Raw genomic sequence first — 15,800 nt, forward strand, 5'->3', positions numbered from 1 at the left:
ACCGCTGGAAAACTACTAGAGCTCATCAATAAATTTGGTAAAGCTGAAGGATATGAAATTAATATAAACAAATCTGTCACCTTTCTATACACCTCAATAAACTATCAGAAAGAGAAACTGAGGAAACATTCCCATTTGCCATCAAATTAAAAAGAATAAAATGCCTAGGAATAAACCGACTTAAGGAGGTAAAAGGCCTGTACTTGGAAAACTATAAGACACTGGTGAACGAAATTGAAGATGACACAGACAGATGGAAAGATATACTATGTTCATGAACTGGAAAGATTAACGTTTTTAAAATGACCATACTACCCAAGGCAATCCACAGATTCAGTGCAATCCCTATGAAAATATCAAGGGTGTTTATCACAGAGCTAGAACAAATAATTTTAAAATTTTTATGGAAACACAAAAGACTCCAAATAGGCAAAACAATTTTGACAAAGAAGAACAGAACTAGAGGAATCAGGCTCCCTGACGTTAGACTATACTGCAAAGTTACAGTAATCAAAACAATATGGTACTCACAATGTTCATTGCAGCTCTATTTACAATAGCCAGGACATGGAAGCAACCTAAGTGTCTATCAACAGATGAATGGATAAAGAAGATGTGGCACATATGTACAATGGACTATTAGCCATAAAAAGAAACGAAATTGAGTTATTTGTAGTGAGGTGGATGGACCTAGAGTCTGTCATACAGAGTGAAGTAAGTCAGAAAGAGAAAAACAAATACTGTATGCTAATACATATATATGGATCTAAAAAAAAAAAGGTTCTGAAGAACCTAGGGGCAGGACAGGAATAAAGATGCAGACATAGAGAATGGACTTGAGGACACAGGGAGGGGTAAGGGTCAGCTGGGACAAAGTGAGAGAGTGGCATGGACTTATATATACTCCCAAATGTAAAATAGATAGCTAATAGGAAGAGCCGCATAGCACAGGGAGATCAGCTCAGTGCTCTGTGACCACCTAGAGGGGTGGGATAGGGAGGGTGGGAGGGAGGGAGAAGCAAGAGATAAGAGATATGGGAACATATGTATATGTATAACTGATTCACTTAGTTATAAAGCAGAAACTAACACACCATTGTAAAGCAATTATACTCCAATAAAGATGTTAAAAAAAACCCCAAAACAAACAAAACAAAACAATATGGTACTGACACAAAAACAGACACACAGATCCATGGAACAGAATAGAGAGTCCAGAAAGAAACCTGAGCTTATATTGTCAAATTCATCTACAGCAAAGGAGGCAAGAGTATACAATGGAGAAGACAGTTTCTTCAATAAGTGGTGCTGGGAAAACTGGACAACTACATGTAAAAGAATGAAATTAGAATATTCTCTAACACTGTACACAAAAATAAACTCAAAATGGATTAAAGGCCTAAATATCAATGTAAGACCAGAAACCATAAAACTCCTAGAAGAAAAGATAGGCAGAACACCCTTTGACACAAATGATAGCAATAGTTTTTTGGATCTGTCTCCTAAAGCAAAAGAAATAAAAACCAACATAAACAGATGGGACCTAATTAATCTGAAAAGCTTTTGCATGGCAAAGGATACCATCGACAAAATGAAAAGACAACCTACTGAATGGGAGAAAATATTTGCAAATTATGTGACTGATAAGGGGCTAATATACAGAATACATAAATAGCTCATACAACTCAACATCAAAAAACAAAATCCCTGGGACTTCCCTGGTGGTCTAGTGACTAAGACTCTGTGCTCCCAGTGCAGGGGTCCTGGGATTGATCCCTGGTCAGGGAACTAGATCCCACATGCATGCTTCAACTAAAGATCCCACATGCCACAACAAAGGTCCTGCATGCTGCAACTAAGACCCACTGCAGCCTAAATAAATAAATAAATATTAAAAACAAAACAAAAAAGCCAGTTTAAAAATAGGCAAAAGACCTGAATAGGCTTTCTTCTAAAGATGACCTACAGATGGCCAACAGGCACATGAAAAGATACTCAACATCATTAGTCCTCAGAGAAATGAAAATCAAAACCACAATGAGACATCACCTCACACCTGTCAGAATGGCTGTCATCAAAAAGAACACAATGACAGAATATATATATATGTATATATAACTGAGTCACTTTGCTGTGCAGAAGAAATTAACATGTTGTAAATAAGTATACTTCAATAAAATTTTTGAAAAAATAATAAAAAAATTGTAAAACAAGAAGGAACACAATAACAAATGTTGGTGAGAATGTGGAGAAAACAGACCCCACATACACTGTTGGTGGGAATGTTAATTGGTGCAGACACTACGGAAAACAGTATGGAGGTTTCTCAAAAAACTAAAATCTACCATGTGACCCAGAAATTTCACTCCTGGGTATTTATCTGAAGAAAAAGAAAAAAAGAAAACACTAATTCGAAAAGATACATGCAGCCCAATGTTCGTAGCAGCATTATTTATAATTGCCAAGATATGGAAGCAACCTAGGTTTCCATCAAGAAATTAATGGATAAAGAAGATATGGTATACTTATACAATGGAATATTACTCAGCTACAAAAAAAAAAAGAAATTCTGGAAAAACCCGAACGAACTTTTTGGCCAACCCAGTAGTTTGTGTCGTCTTTGTATTAACATCTTAATTATTCCTCCACAGTAGATGAAGAGAGGGGAAGGTAGTAGGTGTCCATGCCATGGATGGTGACTCCTCGTGTTGGCCTCTGTTGGGGTCATCTGTGAAAAGCCCTGGACACTCTGGAGAAGCAGTTTGGAGTGCAGAGACCCTGCCCCCTCCCCTCTCATTCCAGCCTTAAGGGAGCAGTTGAGCCTGTGTAAGCAGGTGTGTGATCCTGAGCTTTAGTCAGCTGGAGTCTGTCCCCCCCTTCCCTCCTACCTCCTGTCCCTGCTTTCCTCCTTTTTCTCTACCCATTCCTCTCTTGTCTTTTCTTCTTACTCACCTGTTATTGGTAATCAATTTACCCAGAGGGCTTCCCCCTTTTCTATTCCCCAAACACTTTTTCCTGAAAGTGTCCCCTTGGGAGAGGAAGACACTGTGTGGGTGTGAGGGTGACCCACACAGGGGCACAGTTGCTCTCAGCCATCTTCATAAATTGTGGTGACCAAAGGCATCCCTTTCTGAAATGCCTTGGATAAAATATTTGAATTGTAGTAACGTGATATAAGTTGTGTACATGCACTTAAGATATATGAATATGCCCATATGGATATCAGAAATATTTCCCATGATCTTACTGGGGACTCTTTTAGAGATTTTTAAAAAATTATTATTAACATCTTATATTAGGAAGTACCTTTGTCATTGAACAAATATCAATACATTATTATTACCTGAAGTCCATACTTGATTCAGATTCCCTTAGTTTTTTTTTTTTTTAATAATAATAGCTAACATTTATTGGGTGTTCATAATACACTACCCACTGTGCTAAGTAACTTACAGGCTTTATCTCATTCGTCACAACCATCAGAGATAAGGCACCATTATTATCTCCACTTCAAGGAAGGGAGATTTGATATTGGAAGGTTATGTAATTCTTTTTTTTCTTTTTTTTTATACAGCAGGTTCTTATTAGTCATCCATTTTATACACATCAGTGTATATATGTCAATCCAAAGCGCCCAACTCATCACACCCCCACCCCCACCCCCCTGCAGCTTTCCCCCCTTGGTGTCCATACGTTTGTTCTCTACATCTGTGTCTCAATTTCTGCCCTGAAAACCGGTGCATCTGTACCATTTTTCTAGGTTCCACATATATGCGTTAATATACAATATTTGTTTTTCTCTTTCTGACTTACTTCACTCTGTATGACAGTCTCTAGATCCATCCACGTCTCAACAAATGACCCAATTTCGTTCCTTTTTATGGCTGAGTAATATTCCATTGTATATATGTACCACATCTTCTTTATCCATTCATCTGTCGATGGGCATTTAGGTTGCTTCCATGACCTGGCTATTGTAAATACTGTTGCAACGAACATTGGGGTGCATGTGTCTTTTTGAATTGTGGTTTTCTCTGGGTATATGCCCTGTAGTGGGATTGCTGGATCGTATGGTAATTCTATTTTTAGTTTTGTAAGGAACCTCCATACTGTTCTCCATAGTGGCTGTATCAGTTTACATTCCCACCAACAGTGCAAGAGGGTTCCCTTTTCTCCACACCCTCTCCAGCACTTGTTGTTTGTAGATTTTCTGATGATGCCCATTCTAACTGGTGTGAGGTGATACCTCATTGTAGTTTTGATTTGCATTTCTCTAATAATTAGTGATATTGAGCAGCTTTTCATGTACTTCTTGGCCATCTTTTTGTCTTCCTTGGAGAAATGTCTATTTAGGTCTCTGCCCATTTTTGGATTGGGTTGTTTGTTTTTTTAAAATCGAGGTGCATGAGCTGTTTATATATTTTGGAGATTAATCCTTTGTCCGATGATTCGTTTGCAACTATTTTCTCCCATTCTGAGGGTTGTCTTTTCGTCTTGTTTACGGTTTCCTTTGCTGTGCAAAAGATTTTAAGTTTCATTAAGTCCCATTTGTTTATTTTGATTTTTATTTCTATTACTCTAGGAAGTGGATCAAAAAATATTGTGCTGTGATTTATGTCAAAGAGTGTTCTTCCTATGTTTTCCTCTAAGAGTTTTACAGTGTCCGGTCTTACATTTAGGTCTCTAATCCATTTTGAGTTTATTTTTGTGTATGGTGTTAGGGAGTGTTCTAATTTCATTCTTTTATATGTAGCTGTCCAGTTTTCCCAGCACCACTTATTGAAGAGACTGTCTTTTCTCCATTGTATATCCTTGCCTCCTTTGTCATAGATTAGTTGACCATAGGTGCGTGGGTTTATCTCTGGGCTTTCTATCTTGTTCCACTGATCAATGTTTCTGTTTTTGTGCCAGTACCATATTGTCTTGATTATTGTAGCTTTGTAGTATAGTCTGAAGTCAGGGAGTCTGGTTCCTCCAGCGCCGTTTTTTTCCCTCAAGACTGCTTTGACTATTTGGGGTCTTTTGTATCTCCATACAAATTTTAAGACTTTTTGTTCTAGTTCCATAAAAAATGTCATTGGTAATTTGATGGGGATTGCATTCAATCTGTAGATTGCTTTGGGTAGTATAATCATTTTCACAATATTGATTCTTCCAATTCAAGAACATGGTATATCTCTCCATCTGTTGCTATCATCTTTAATTTCTTTCATCAGTGTCTTATAGTTTTCTGCATACAGGTCTTTTGTCTCCCTAGGTAGGTTTATTCCTAGGTATTTTATTCTTTTTGTTGCAATGGTAAATGGGAGTGTTTCCATAATTTCTCTTTCGGATTTTTCATCATTAGTGTATAGGAATGCAAGAGATTTCTGTGCATTAATTTTGTATCCTGCAACTTTACTATATTCATTAATTAGCTCTAGCAGTTTTCTGGTGGCAGTTTTAGGATTCTCTATGTATAGTATCATGTCATCTGCAAACAGTGACAGTTTTACTTCTTCTTTTCCACTTTGTATTCCTTTTATTTCTTTTTCTTCTCTGATTACCATGACTAGGACTTCCAAAACTATGTTGAATAATAGTGGTGAGGGTGGACATCCTTGTCTTGTTCGTGATCTTAGAGGAAATGCTTTCAGTTTTTCATCATTGAGAATGATGTTTTCTGTGGGTTTGTCATATATGGCCTTTATTATGTTGAGGTAGGTTCCCTCTATGCCCACTTTCTGGAGAGTTTTTATCATAAATGGGTGTTGAATTTTGTCAAAAGCTTTTTCTGCATCTATTGAGACGATCATATGGTTTTTATTCTTCAATTTGTTAATATGGTGTATCACACTGATTGATTTGCGTATATTGAAGAATCCTTGCATCCCTGGGATAAATCCCACTTGATCGTGGTGTATGATCCTTTTAATGTGTTGTTGGATTCTGTTGGTAGTATTTTGTTGAGGATTTTTGCATCTATATTCATCAGTGATATTGGTCTGTAATTTTCTTTTTTTTATAGTATCTTTGTCTGATTTTGGTATCAGGGTGATGGTGGCCTCATAGAATGAGTATGGGAGTGTTCTTTCCTCCATAATTTTTTGGAAGAATTTGAGAAGGATGGGTTTTAGCTCTTCTCTAAATGTTTGATAGAATTCACCTGTGAAGCCATCTGGTCCTGGACTTTTGTTTTCTGGAAGATTTTTAATCAGAGTTTCAATTTCATTATGTGTGATTGGTCTGTTCATATTTTCTGTTTCTTCCTGGTTCAGTCTTGGAAGGTTATACCTTTCTAAGAATTTGTCCATTTCTTCCAGGTTGTCCATTTTATTGGCATAGAGTTGCTTGTAGTAGTCTCTTAGGATGCTTTGTATTTCAGCGGTGTCTGTTGTAACTTCTCCTTTTTCGTTTCTAATTTTATTGATTTGAGTCCTCTCCCTCTTTTTCTTGATGAGTCTGGCTAATGGTTTGTCAATTTTGTTTATCTTCTCAAAGCAGCAGCTTTTAGTTTTATTGATGTTTGCTATTGTTTTCTTTGTTTCTATTTCATTTATTTCTGCTCTGATCTTTATGATTTCTCTTCTTCTGCTAACTTTGGGTTTTGTTTGTTCTTCTTTCTCTAGTTCCTTTAGCTGTAAGGTTAGATTGTTTATTTGAGATTTTTCTTGTTTCTTGAGGGAGGCTTGTATAGCTATAAACTTCCCTCTTAGAACTGCTTTTGCTGCATCCCATAGGTTTTGGATCATTGTGTTTTCATTGTCATTTGTTTCTAGGTATTTTTAAATTTCTTCAGTGATCTCTTGCTTATTTAGTAACATATTGTTTAGCCTCCATGTGTTTGTGTTTTTTACGTTTTTTCCCCTGTAATTTATTTCTAATCTCATAGCGTTGTGGTCAGAAAAGATGCTTGATATGATTTCAATTTTCTTAAATTTACTGAGGCTTGATTTGTGACCCAAGGTGTGATCTTCCCTGGAGAATATTCTGTGCGCACTTGAGAAGAAAGTGTAATCTGCTGTTTTGGGATGGAATGTCCTGTAAATATCAATTAAATCTATCAGGTCTATTGTGTCATTTAAAGCTTCTGTTTCCTTATTTATTTTCATTTTGGATGATCTGTTCATTGGTGTAAGTGAGGTGTTAAAGTCCCCCACTGTTACTGTGTTACTGTCGATTTCCTCTTTTACAGCTGTTAGCAGTTGCCTTATGTATTGAGGTGCTCCTATGTTGGGTGCATATATATTTATAACTGTTATATCTTCTTCTTGGTTTGATCCCTTGATCAATATGTAGTGTCCTTCCTTGTCTCTTGTAACATTCTTTATTTTAAAGTCTACTTTATCTGATATGAGTATTGTTACTCCAGCTTTCTTTTCATTTCCATTTGCATGGAATATCTTTTTCTATCCCCTCACTTTTAGTCTGTATGTGTCCCTAGATCTGAAGTGGGTGTCTTGTAGGCAGCATATATATGGGTCTTGTTTTTGTATCCATTCAGCAAGCCTGTGTCTTTTGGCTGGAGCATTTAATCCATTCACGTTTAAGGTAATTATCGTTATGTATGTTCCTATGACCTTTTTCTTTATCGTTTTGGGTTTGTTTTTGTACGTCCTTTTCTTCTCTTGTGTTTCCCACTTAGAGAAGTTCCTTTAGCATTTGTTGTAGAGCTGGTTTGGTGGTGCTGAATTCTCTTAGCTTTTGCTTGTCTGTAAAGCTTTTGATTTCTCCATCGAATCTGAATGAGATCCTTGCTGGGTAGAGTAATCTTGGTTGTAGGTTCTTCCCTTTCATCAGTTTAAGTATATGAGTATAAAATACCTACTCTCTTCTGGCTTGTAGACTTTCTTCTGAGAAATCAGCTGTTAACCTTATGGGAGTTCCCTTGCACGTTATTTGTCATTTTTCCCTTGCTGCTTTCAATAATTTTTCTTTGTCTTTAATTTTTGCCAATTTGATTACTATGTGTCTCGGAGTGTTTCTCCTTGGGTTTATCCTGTATGGGACTCTCTGCGCTTCCTGGACTTGGGTGGCTATTTCCTTTCCCATGTTAGGGAAGTTTTCGACTATAATCTCTTCAAATTTTTCTCAGGTCCTTTCTCTCTCTCTTCTCCTTCTGGGATCCCTATAATGCGAATGTTGTTGCGTTTAATGTTGTTCCAGGTGTCTCTTAGGCTGTCTTCATTTCTTTTCATTCTTTTTTCTTTATTCTGTTCTGCAGCAGTGAATTCCACCGTTCTGTCTTCCTGGTCACTTATCAGTTCTTCTGCCTCAGTTATTCTGCTATTGATTCATTCTAGTGTAGTTTTCATTTCAGTTATTGTATTGTTCATCTCTGTTTGTTTGTTCTTTAATTCTTCTAGGTCTTTGGTAAACATTTCTTGCATCTTCTCAATCTTTGCCTCCATTGTTTTTCTGAGGTCCTGGATCATCTTCACTATCATTATTCTGAATTTTTTTCTGGAAGGTTTCCTATTTCCACTTCATTTAGTTGTTTTTCTGGGGTTTTATCTTGTTCCTTCATCTGGTACATAGCCCTCTGCCTTTTCATCTTGTCTACCTTTCTGTGAATGTGATTTTTGTTCCACAGGCTGCATGATGGTAGTTCTTCTTGCTTCTGTTGTCTGTTCTCTGGTGGATGAGGCTCTCTAAGAGGCTTGTGCAGGTTTTCTGATGAGAGGGACTAGTGGTGGGTATAGCTGGGTGTTGCTCTGGTGGCAGAGCTAAGTAAAACTTTAATCCTCTTGACTGCTGATGGGTGGGGCTGGGTTCCCTCCCTGTTGGTTGTTTGGCCTAAGGCAACCCAACACTGGAGTCTACCTGAGCTCTTTGTTGGAGCTAATGGCACACTCTGGGAGGGCTCATGTCCAGGAGTACTTCCCAGAACTAATGCTGCCAGTGTCCCCGTCCCCATGGTAAGCCACAGCGAGCCCCCGCCTCCTCAGGAGACCCACCATCACCAGCAGGTAGGTCTGGTTCAGTCTCCTATGGGGTCACTGCTCCTTCCCCTGGGTCCCGATGTGCACACTACTTTGTGTGTGCCCTCCAAGAGTGGAGTCTCTGTTTCTCCCAGTCCTGTCAAAGTCCTGCAATCAAATCCCACTAGCCTTCAAAGTCTGATTCTCTAGGAATTCCTCCTCCCATTGTCAGACCCCCATGTTGGGAAGCCTGACGTGGGGCTCAGAACCTTCACCCCAGTGGGTGGACTTCTGTGTTATAAGTGTTCTCCAATCTGTGAGTCTCCCACCCAGCAGTTATGGGATTTGATTTTATTGTGATTGCACCCCTCCTACTGTCTCACTGCGGCTTCTCCTTTGTCTTTGCATGTGGGGTGTATTTTTTGGTGAGTTCCAGTGTCTTCCTGTCGATGATTGTCCAGCAGCTAGTTTTGATTCTGGTGTTCTCACAAGAAGGAGTGAAAGCACGTCCTTCTACTCTACCATCTCGGTTCAGGCTCCCAAGTTCGCATTCCCTGCTCACATATTGTAGCTCTCTTTGGGACACTTTCCCACCCCTTAGAGATTACCTTTTAAAGGTTGCGATTAACTTTAAAACTCAGGATTTAAAATGTCTTTAGGGAACGTCCTAATAACAGATGTTACTGGACAGGAAGAGAGTAGCCTATGGTGACATTAAGTGGGTCTGTCACTCAGCCTCTTCTTCCCTCTTCTCAGCGGTCTGCCAGTCTTCCATGATTTCATTCGAAGATTAGACAGGGGCCTTAGGACTTCATGGTCACTTGTGTAAACCAGTTTGAAATCCGAGGATGGAAAAGAAGGGACAAGTGGAAGTGGTAATAGTGTCTTTCTATGGAGGGAGCATTTAAAATTATTATAACAAACGAATACATTTTGCTTAATTTTGTAAGACTAGTTTTTGGTATTTTGAGTATTCCTTATTTTATATTTAACTGTGATGTCTCTGTTGCCCCTCAGGAAGTTTGTGACATGAAATCTGAGGGTCAGGCCACTGTCATTCAGCAGCTGGAGCAGACCATTGAGGATCTGAGGACCAAAATAGCTGAGCTAGAGAAGCAGTACCCAGCCACAGACATGGAGGTGGCCGCCTCCGGAGACGCGTGTCTGCGAGCTCTCAGGTTGGGAGAAAAGGATGTAGGGCCTCAAAGGATTTTACAGGCAAAGTCAATCCAGACGTCCCCGACAGAGGAGGGTGGGACGCTGACTCGTCCTCCCACGGGCGCCCTGCCTGAGGCCGCGAATGGAGACTCAGCCGGGCCGTCCTCACCTCCTGGACCTCAGACCAAATTCTGTGCAGAGATTTCTTTGGTCGTGTCTCCAAGGCGAATATCAGTTCAGCTCGACGCACATCCATCCCTGCAGGCTCCACCACCCACATCGCTGCTCTGGTCTGACGGTCAAGGACAGGCGAGCTCACAGCCTTCCCATCCTTCTTTTCACACGGAGTTTGAAACCAGCCACGAGCACTCTGCTTTCCCCTCCTCTGAAAACAGCCGTGACATCCCCACTGCGCTGCCTCTGTCTCCCACGTTTTCCCACCAGATGCCTGGTCTGGGCACCATGGCTCCTCCACGGCCCCCGCCCCATGTCGCGCCTGAGCCTGCACTGCTCAGCCCACTGTGCCCCTCACCTCCTCCTCCACCTGGTCCAGAGATGCTGCAACCCCCTCCCCTACCTTTGCCTGGTGAGGGAATTCCTGCCGCCCTCCCTCTTCCCAGAGCGGGAATTCCTCCCGCCCCACCTCTTCCCGGTGTGGGAATTCCTCCCGCCCCCCCTCTTCCCGCAGTGGGAATTCCTCCCGCCCCCCCTCTTCCTGGTGTGGGAATTCCTCCCGCCCCCCCTCTTCCCGCAGTGGGAATTCCTCCCGCTCCCCCTCTTCCCGGTGTGGGAATTCCTCCCGCCCCCCCTCTTCCCGGCGTGGGAATTCCTCCCCCTCCCCCTCTTCCCGGCATGGGAATTCCTCCCACCCCCCCTCTTCCCACAGTGGGAATTCCTCCCGCCCCTCCTCTTCCTGGCGTGGGAATTCCTCCCGCCCCCCCTCTTCCCGCAGTGGGAATTCCTCCCGCTCCCCCTCTTCCCGGTGTGGGAATTCCTCCCGCCCCCCCTCTTCCTGCAGTAGGAATTCCTCCCGCTCCCCCTCTTCCCGGGGTAGGAATTCCTCCTGCTCCCCCTCTTCCTGGTGTGGGAATTCCTCCCGCCCCCCCTCTTCCCAGTGAAGGAATTCCTCCTGCTCCCCCTCTTCCCAGTGAAGGAATTCCTCCTGCTCCCCCTCTTCCCAGTGAAGGAGTTCCTCCCGCCCCTCCTCCTCCTTTGACAGGTGTGAGGGTTCCGCCTCCTCTAGCCCCTCCCCCTCCTCCCCCTCCTGGAACAGGTGTCCCCCCACCCCCCCCACCCCCTCTGCTTCCTGGATCCGGCCTTCCTCTCCCACCACAAGCTGGGAGTACCACTTCACCAACACTGCAGGCATGTGGATTTCTTCCTCCACCGTTGCCAGCTGGCTTGTTTGGATTTGGGTTGAACCAGGACAGAGGCAGCAGGAAGCAGCCAATAGAACCTTGTCGGCCGATGAAGCCTCTGTATTGGACGAGAATTCAACTGCACAGTAAAAGGTAACATGAACACGGGCTCATCTTTGCACAATATTGTCAATACGAGGGAAGCATTTTCCTTTAAAACTCAGGAGAAAAATGAGTAAAAATAAAATAAATAAAAGTAAAACTTGCCTGTAGATGATTACATCAATATTTGGTGAAGCAATTTTAGACTTTTTTCCAGAAGTATCAAAGGGATAAAACAAATGACATGAATCAATGTACAGATTTCTGTCTATATAGTTTTTGATTGACTTTTATAGATAGAGGGATATATTTTTCTTAGCATACATGCTCTGTTGCCTCATTGCAGAACCTCACTCTGATAAATAGCTTATAAAAGTAAATCAAATCCTTAGACAGACTGACTCTTGAGGATGTTTTCTGCATCCTTTTGAAGGCACGGTCTTGTTTTACTATTCAGAAATGTGCTACACAGAAATACACACATCCACACCCCATGTGTGAAATGATTTAGTTCTGAGCATTTCATGGCACTTCTGTAGATGATATGCAACACTGTGAGGTCATAAAATCACAAACTTATATGATTTTTATAAAAGATATGATATTTGTAAAAGAATGCCTCCCAGGAGGTATGCTGCTGGTGTGTTACTTATCCATGGATGGTCCATAACCTGGTTCCCCAACCCCTGGGACGGTACTGGGACATGGCTGTGGAATGTGCCAGTGGGAGAAAAAACATGCCCTTTAAATTTCACTGGACTTCCTTGTCCCAAGTTCTCGTGACTCTTTGAATTTGTGTGTGTGTGTGTGTGTGTATGTGATGTGGCACAGATTTAGAAATAGGATATTTACCAGGTTCATTTTCATTTCTTATATTAGTTTTCTCTTCACTGAATCATAGTGGGAGAAGAACCTATCTATTTTGACTACTTCTGACTTTGCAGCTCATGCTCTGAGTAATTTGCTGGGTTACTTCTATGTGCCAAGGCATCATTTCCAAATGTGCCCCAAACTCATTTTATCCATATGTAGTATATAAAGTTCTTTTTGTTTTGCTTTATTTGAATGGATCTCCCCCTTTTAGGTGGTACTACATGACTCCACAGTCACTGAAGAGTAAGGTGACATGCAGTGATGGGCAGCGGTGGGGAGACAAAGGTGCCTCTGTGGGCATGAAGTGATTTATTTTCAACCCACAAATAACCCACAAAGCTGATGGGTCAGGTTGGGTTTGTGAGATATCAGACATTTCCTGCCTTGAGAGCCATACAGAGAGGGGTTCTTCTATTATGTTTTTATATAGCTACTTGATGACTGAGAATTCCTGGAAATGATTCTTTCCAGGCAAATGTCTCATTCTGTATTGATGCTGTTTCTCATCATGTTGATTAAGCAAATGGTGATTGTACAGAAAAGAGCATCTTCCCCCCATCTCCCTCCATCCTCCACTGCCTGCCGTCCTCTCCCTGTTCCTCTGACGCCTCTGTCCTCCCCGTCCCCATCTGTCCCTGCTCACTATAATGTCCTGCGGTTTGGTTTGATGGCTCTCTCATGGGTCTTTTGCTTAACTTTAGAGACTCCAGTACTTCACTTATTTGGGAAAAAATTGAAGAGCCATCCATAGATTGTCATGAATTTGAGGAATTATTTTCTAAAACTACTGTAAAGGAAAGAAAGAAACCGATTTCTGACACCATCACAAAGACCAAGGCTAAACAAGTGAGTACTCATGTGTTTTCTGAAATTGGACAGTGTTTTGGGCATAAGTGTGAACTTTCATTAGAGAAAAACATTGACATTGTTTTCTGGGCTGTGTACCCTCCACAGTCTGTAAGCAGGTAGCAGAGGTTAGCATTTTAGAACATGAACTTAAGTAAGACTTTCCCAGACAGAACAACAAATAATCATCTCCACCAAGTGATCATGTTCTGACTACTTTATTTGTAGCTTCATGATACATATTTCCAAAATTTCAGCAATTGCTTGTTTACAGAATTAGTTGTCTAGAAACAAACTATCACTTGATTGAAATCCATATTAGTGCTAGTATGGATGGAAAGAAAGGTAAGAGTGAGCAAAGGAAAGCAAGCAAGAAATCCAGTCCTTAGTAACCAATCATGTGTTTGGTATTTTGTTGCTATTGTAATACCTGAGTGGATGACCTGCAGAACCCAGCTAAATAGTCACCTTGTACTTGACACAGGGAAGAGACTCTTGTATCCAGTTCCAACATCTCCATTCTGTGTCAGCACTTTTGATCTACCTGTGACACCTGAGTCCTAAAGAGAAGGAAGAGTACATTTGGAGGAAAACATTTTCATGCAATGTTTTTCCACTGATCCACCCAGTGGCCTTGATCGTGAAATGATTTTGTAAATTTCTCAAGGCGGCCATTCAGGAAAGTGTAGTAAAGTCCTAGAACAATGAGCCCAGAAGGAAGGTATTGCTGTTGGTGCCCATCCTTCACCCTGAAGCAGGGGGATGGTGGGCAGCTCCGTCTTTTTGGGTGAAAGAAATAGAGAGAAATGAGGCCTGAAGCTGGCACAGCTTCCCCAGGCGAGTGGGAACTAAGGGGTGATGTGATTCTGTGAACTTTTGCTACTGACCTGGAAGTTGTAGTTAGAAGTCTGACCCAGAGATATTTCCATCCATATTTATTTCGAAGCAGACAGCTGCCCCCAGATGGGTGCTGTGGAATCCAGACGGGAGGGGTGGGTTTGAACGGAACCTCTAGCTGAGCTGGGGGCAGCCTCACCACAGGTATCTCTATTAATCTGATGACGATGCAAACCCAAATGTGATGCAGTTGCATTTTTCAGAACCATTTATGATGACACAGCTGGTTGCTGGTGACTTTAGATCAGAAAATGCACTGAATAAATATTTGTTTGACAAATAAGCCAGCTGGCTGGAGGAGGAGGGCTTTATACATATCAGTGGCTATGCCCAGTAATGATTAAAAGCCAGAAAATAACTCATCTCATAATAAGCAATATCGCCAAGGTGGCTTTGTCAATGGAATAAAGGTAAACGGAAAACCACGTTTTTCTGGCAGAGGTAAATGTTCTAAACGGCATGTTTGCACATAGTACATGTAGGCTGAATCATCACACCTCTTCCCATGGACTGTATCAGAAATGCAAAAGCTGTCTGGGTGGGGAATATGGGCGGGGAGCACAGAGGCCAGATAGAGCGAGGCAGCGGGGTTGTCTCATGATGAAGGGCAGAGGTGATGTGGACGTCACTAGTCTAGGGATGAAATTCTCCAAAACGCCAAGCACGCCCTCCATATCTCTTGTCACCACTTTTTTTCTGTTAAGTGAACAGAGATGAGGAAGCTGCCGCATGTTACCTGCAAGTACAGGATTTCATGATTTTTTTGATGTAGCTTTCAGTTTTTAAGCCTACTGAAATAAGATTTCTGTCCAAATCATGAAGACTTCAGACTCAGCTAGCTGGCATGAGATGGGGCCCTTGCACATGACCATCATGTGCAGCATCATGTCTGCACAGTGGCCTCACCCTGTCGTGAGCCCATCAGTAAACTGTGGGTATGAGCCTTTGCCGGTGCTGTCATTTGCACCCGTTGGTGGTGACACAGCTATTGACCTGCAGCTTAAAGAGGGTTTTTGGACCAGTCTCCATCCTGACTCCTGATGAGCTTGTCAGCATATCCTTGGCCAGGGTCTTGTACTCAGCTCTGCTATACAGGTTTGCTTTGGGAGGGATAAGGTAATTTTTCCAGTATGTTGGTAAGAGAAAAATCTGCTACAAAGTGTTAGATGGCTGAAGAAAGCCAGTTTTATTTAACTCTGCTGTATTTGGAAGAAAAATTTACCCATTCCAACTACTTGAGACATGTAAAATTTCGTTTAAGGAAAACATATTTTCCATATGCATGCAAGCACACTGAGCCCTGAGCAACACGGACTTGGGGCACCAACCTCCGTGCAGTCCAAGATCTCTGTACAAATTATAATCAGCCTTTCGTATTCAGGGTCCCCCCATATCCGAGGTTCCACATCCATGGACAAAACCACCCTCGGCTCGTGTAGTGCTGCAGTATTTACTACTGAAAAGACTCTGTGTGTCAGCGGACCTGCACAGTCCAAACCATTGACCTGTGGTTGCCCTTGTTATAGGTGGACACTGATTTCCAGTGGGACTGAGAGCCGTTGATGCTGTGGTTGCCCTTGTTATATGTGGACACTGATTTCGAGTGAGACTGATTGCCGTTGATGCTATAGCCTGTGTTTATGGAGGTTTTTCTAGCCACTCTTGT

At 41.8% G+C, this 15,800-nt stretch overlaps 1 protein-coding gene across 1 annotated transcript in view; it reads left to right on the forward strand.

The window, feature by feature from the left end:
• Positions 1-15,800, forward strand: part of LOC137767147 (formin-2-like) — a 336,850-nt gene that overhangs the window by 118,289 nt on the left and 202,761 nt on the right. The window contains exons 13-14 of the mRNA XM_068547882.1: positions 9,918-11,569; positions 13,093-13,237. Of these exons, the coding sequence (XP_068403983.1) occupies positions 9,918-11,569; positions 13,093-13,237 (1,797 nt within the window). The remainder of the gene's footprint in view (positions 1-9,917; positions 11,570-13,092; positions 13,238-15,800) is intronic.

Source organism: Eschrichtius robustus, chromosome 7 (genome assembly GCF_028021215.1).
Source record: "Eschrichtius robustus isolate mEscRob2 chromosome 7, mEscRob2.pri, whole genome shotgun sequence".
In the NCBI taxonomy this organism is placed as follows: Eukaryota; Metazoa; Chordata; class Mammalia; order Artiodactyla; family Eschrichtiidae; genus Eschrichtius; species Eschrichtius robustus.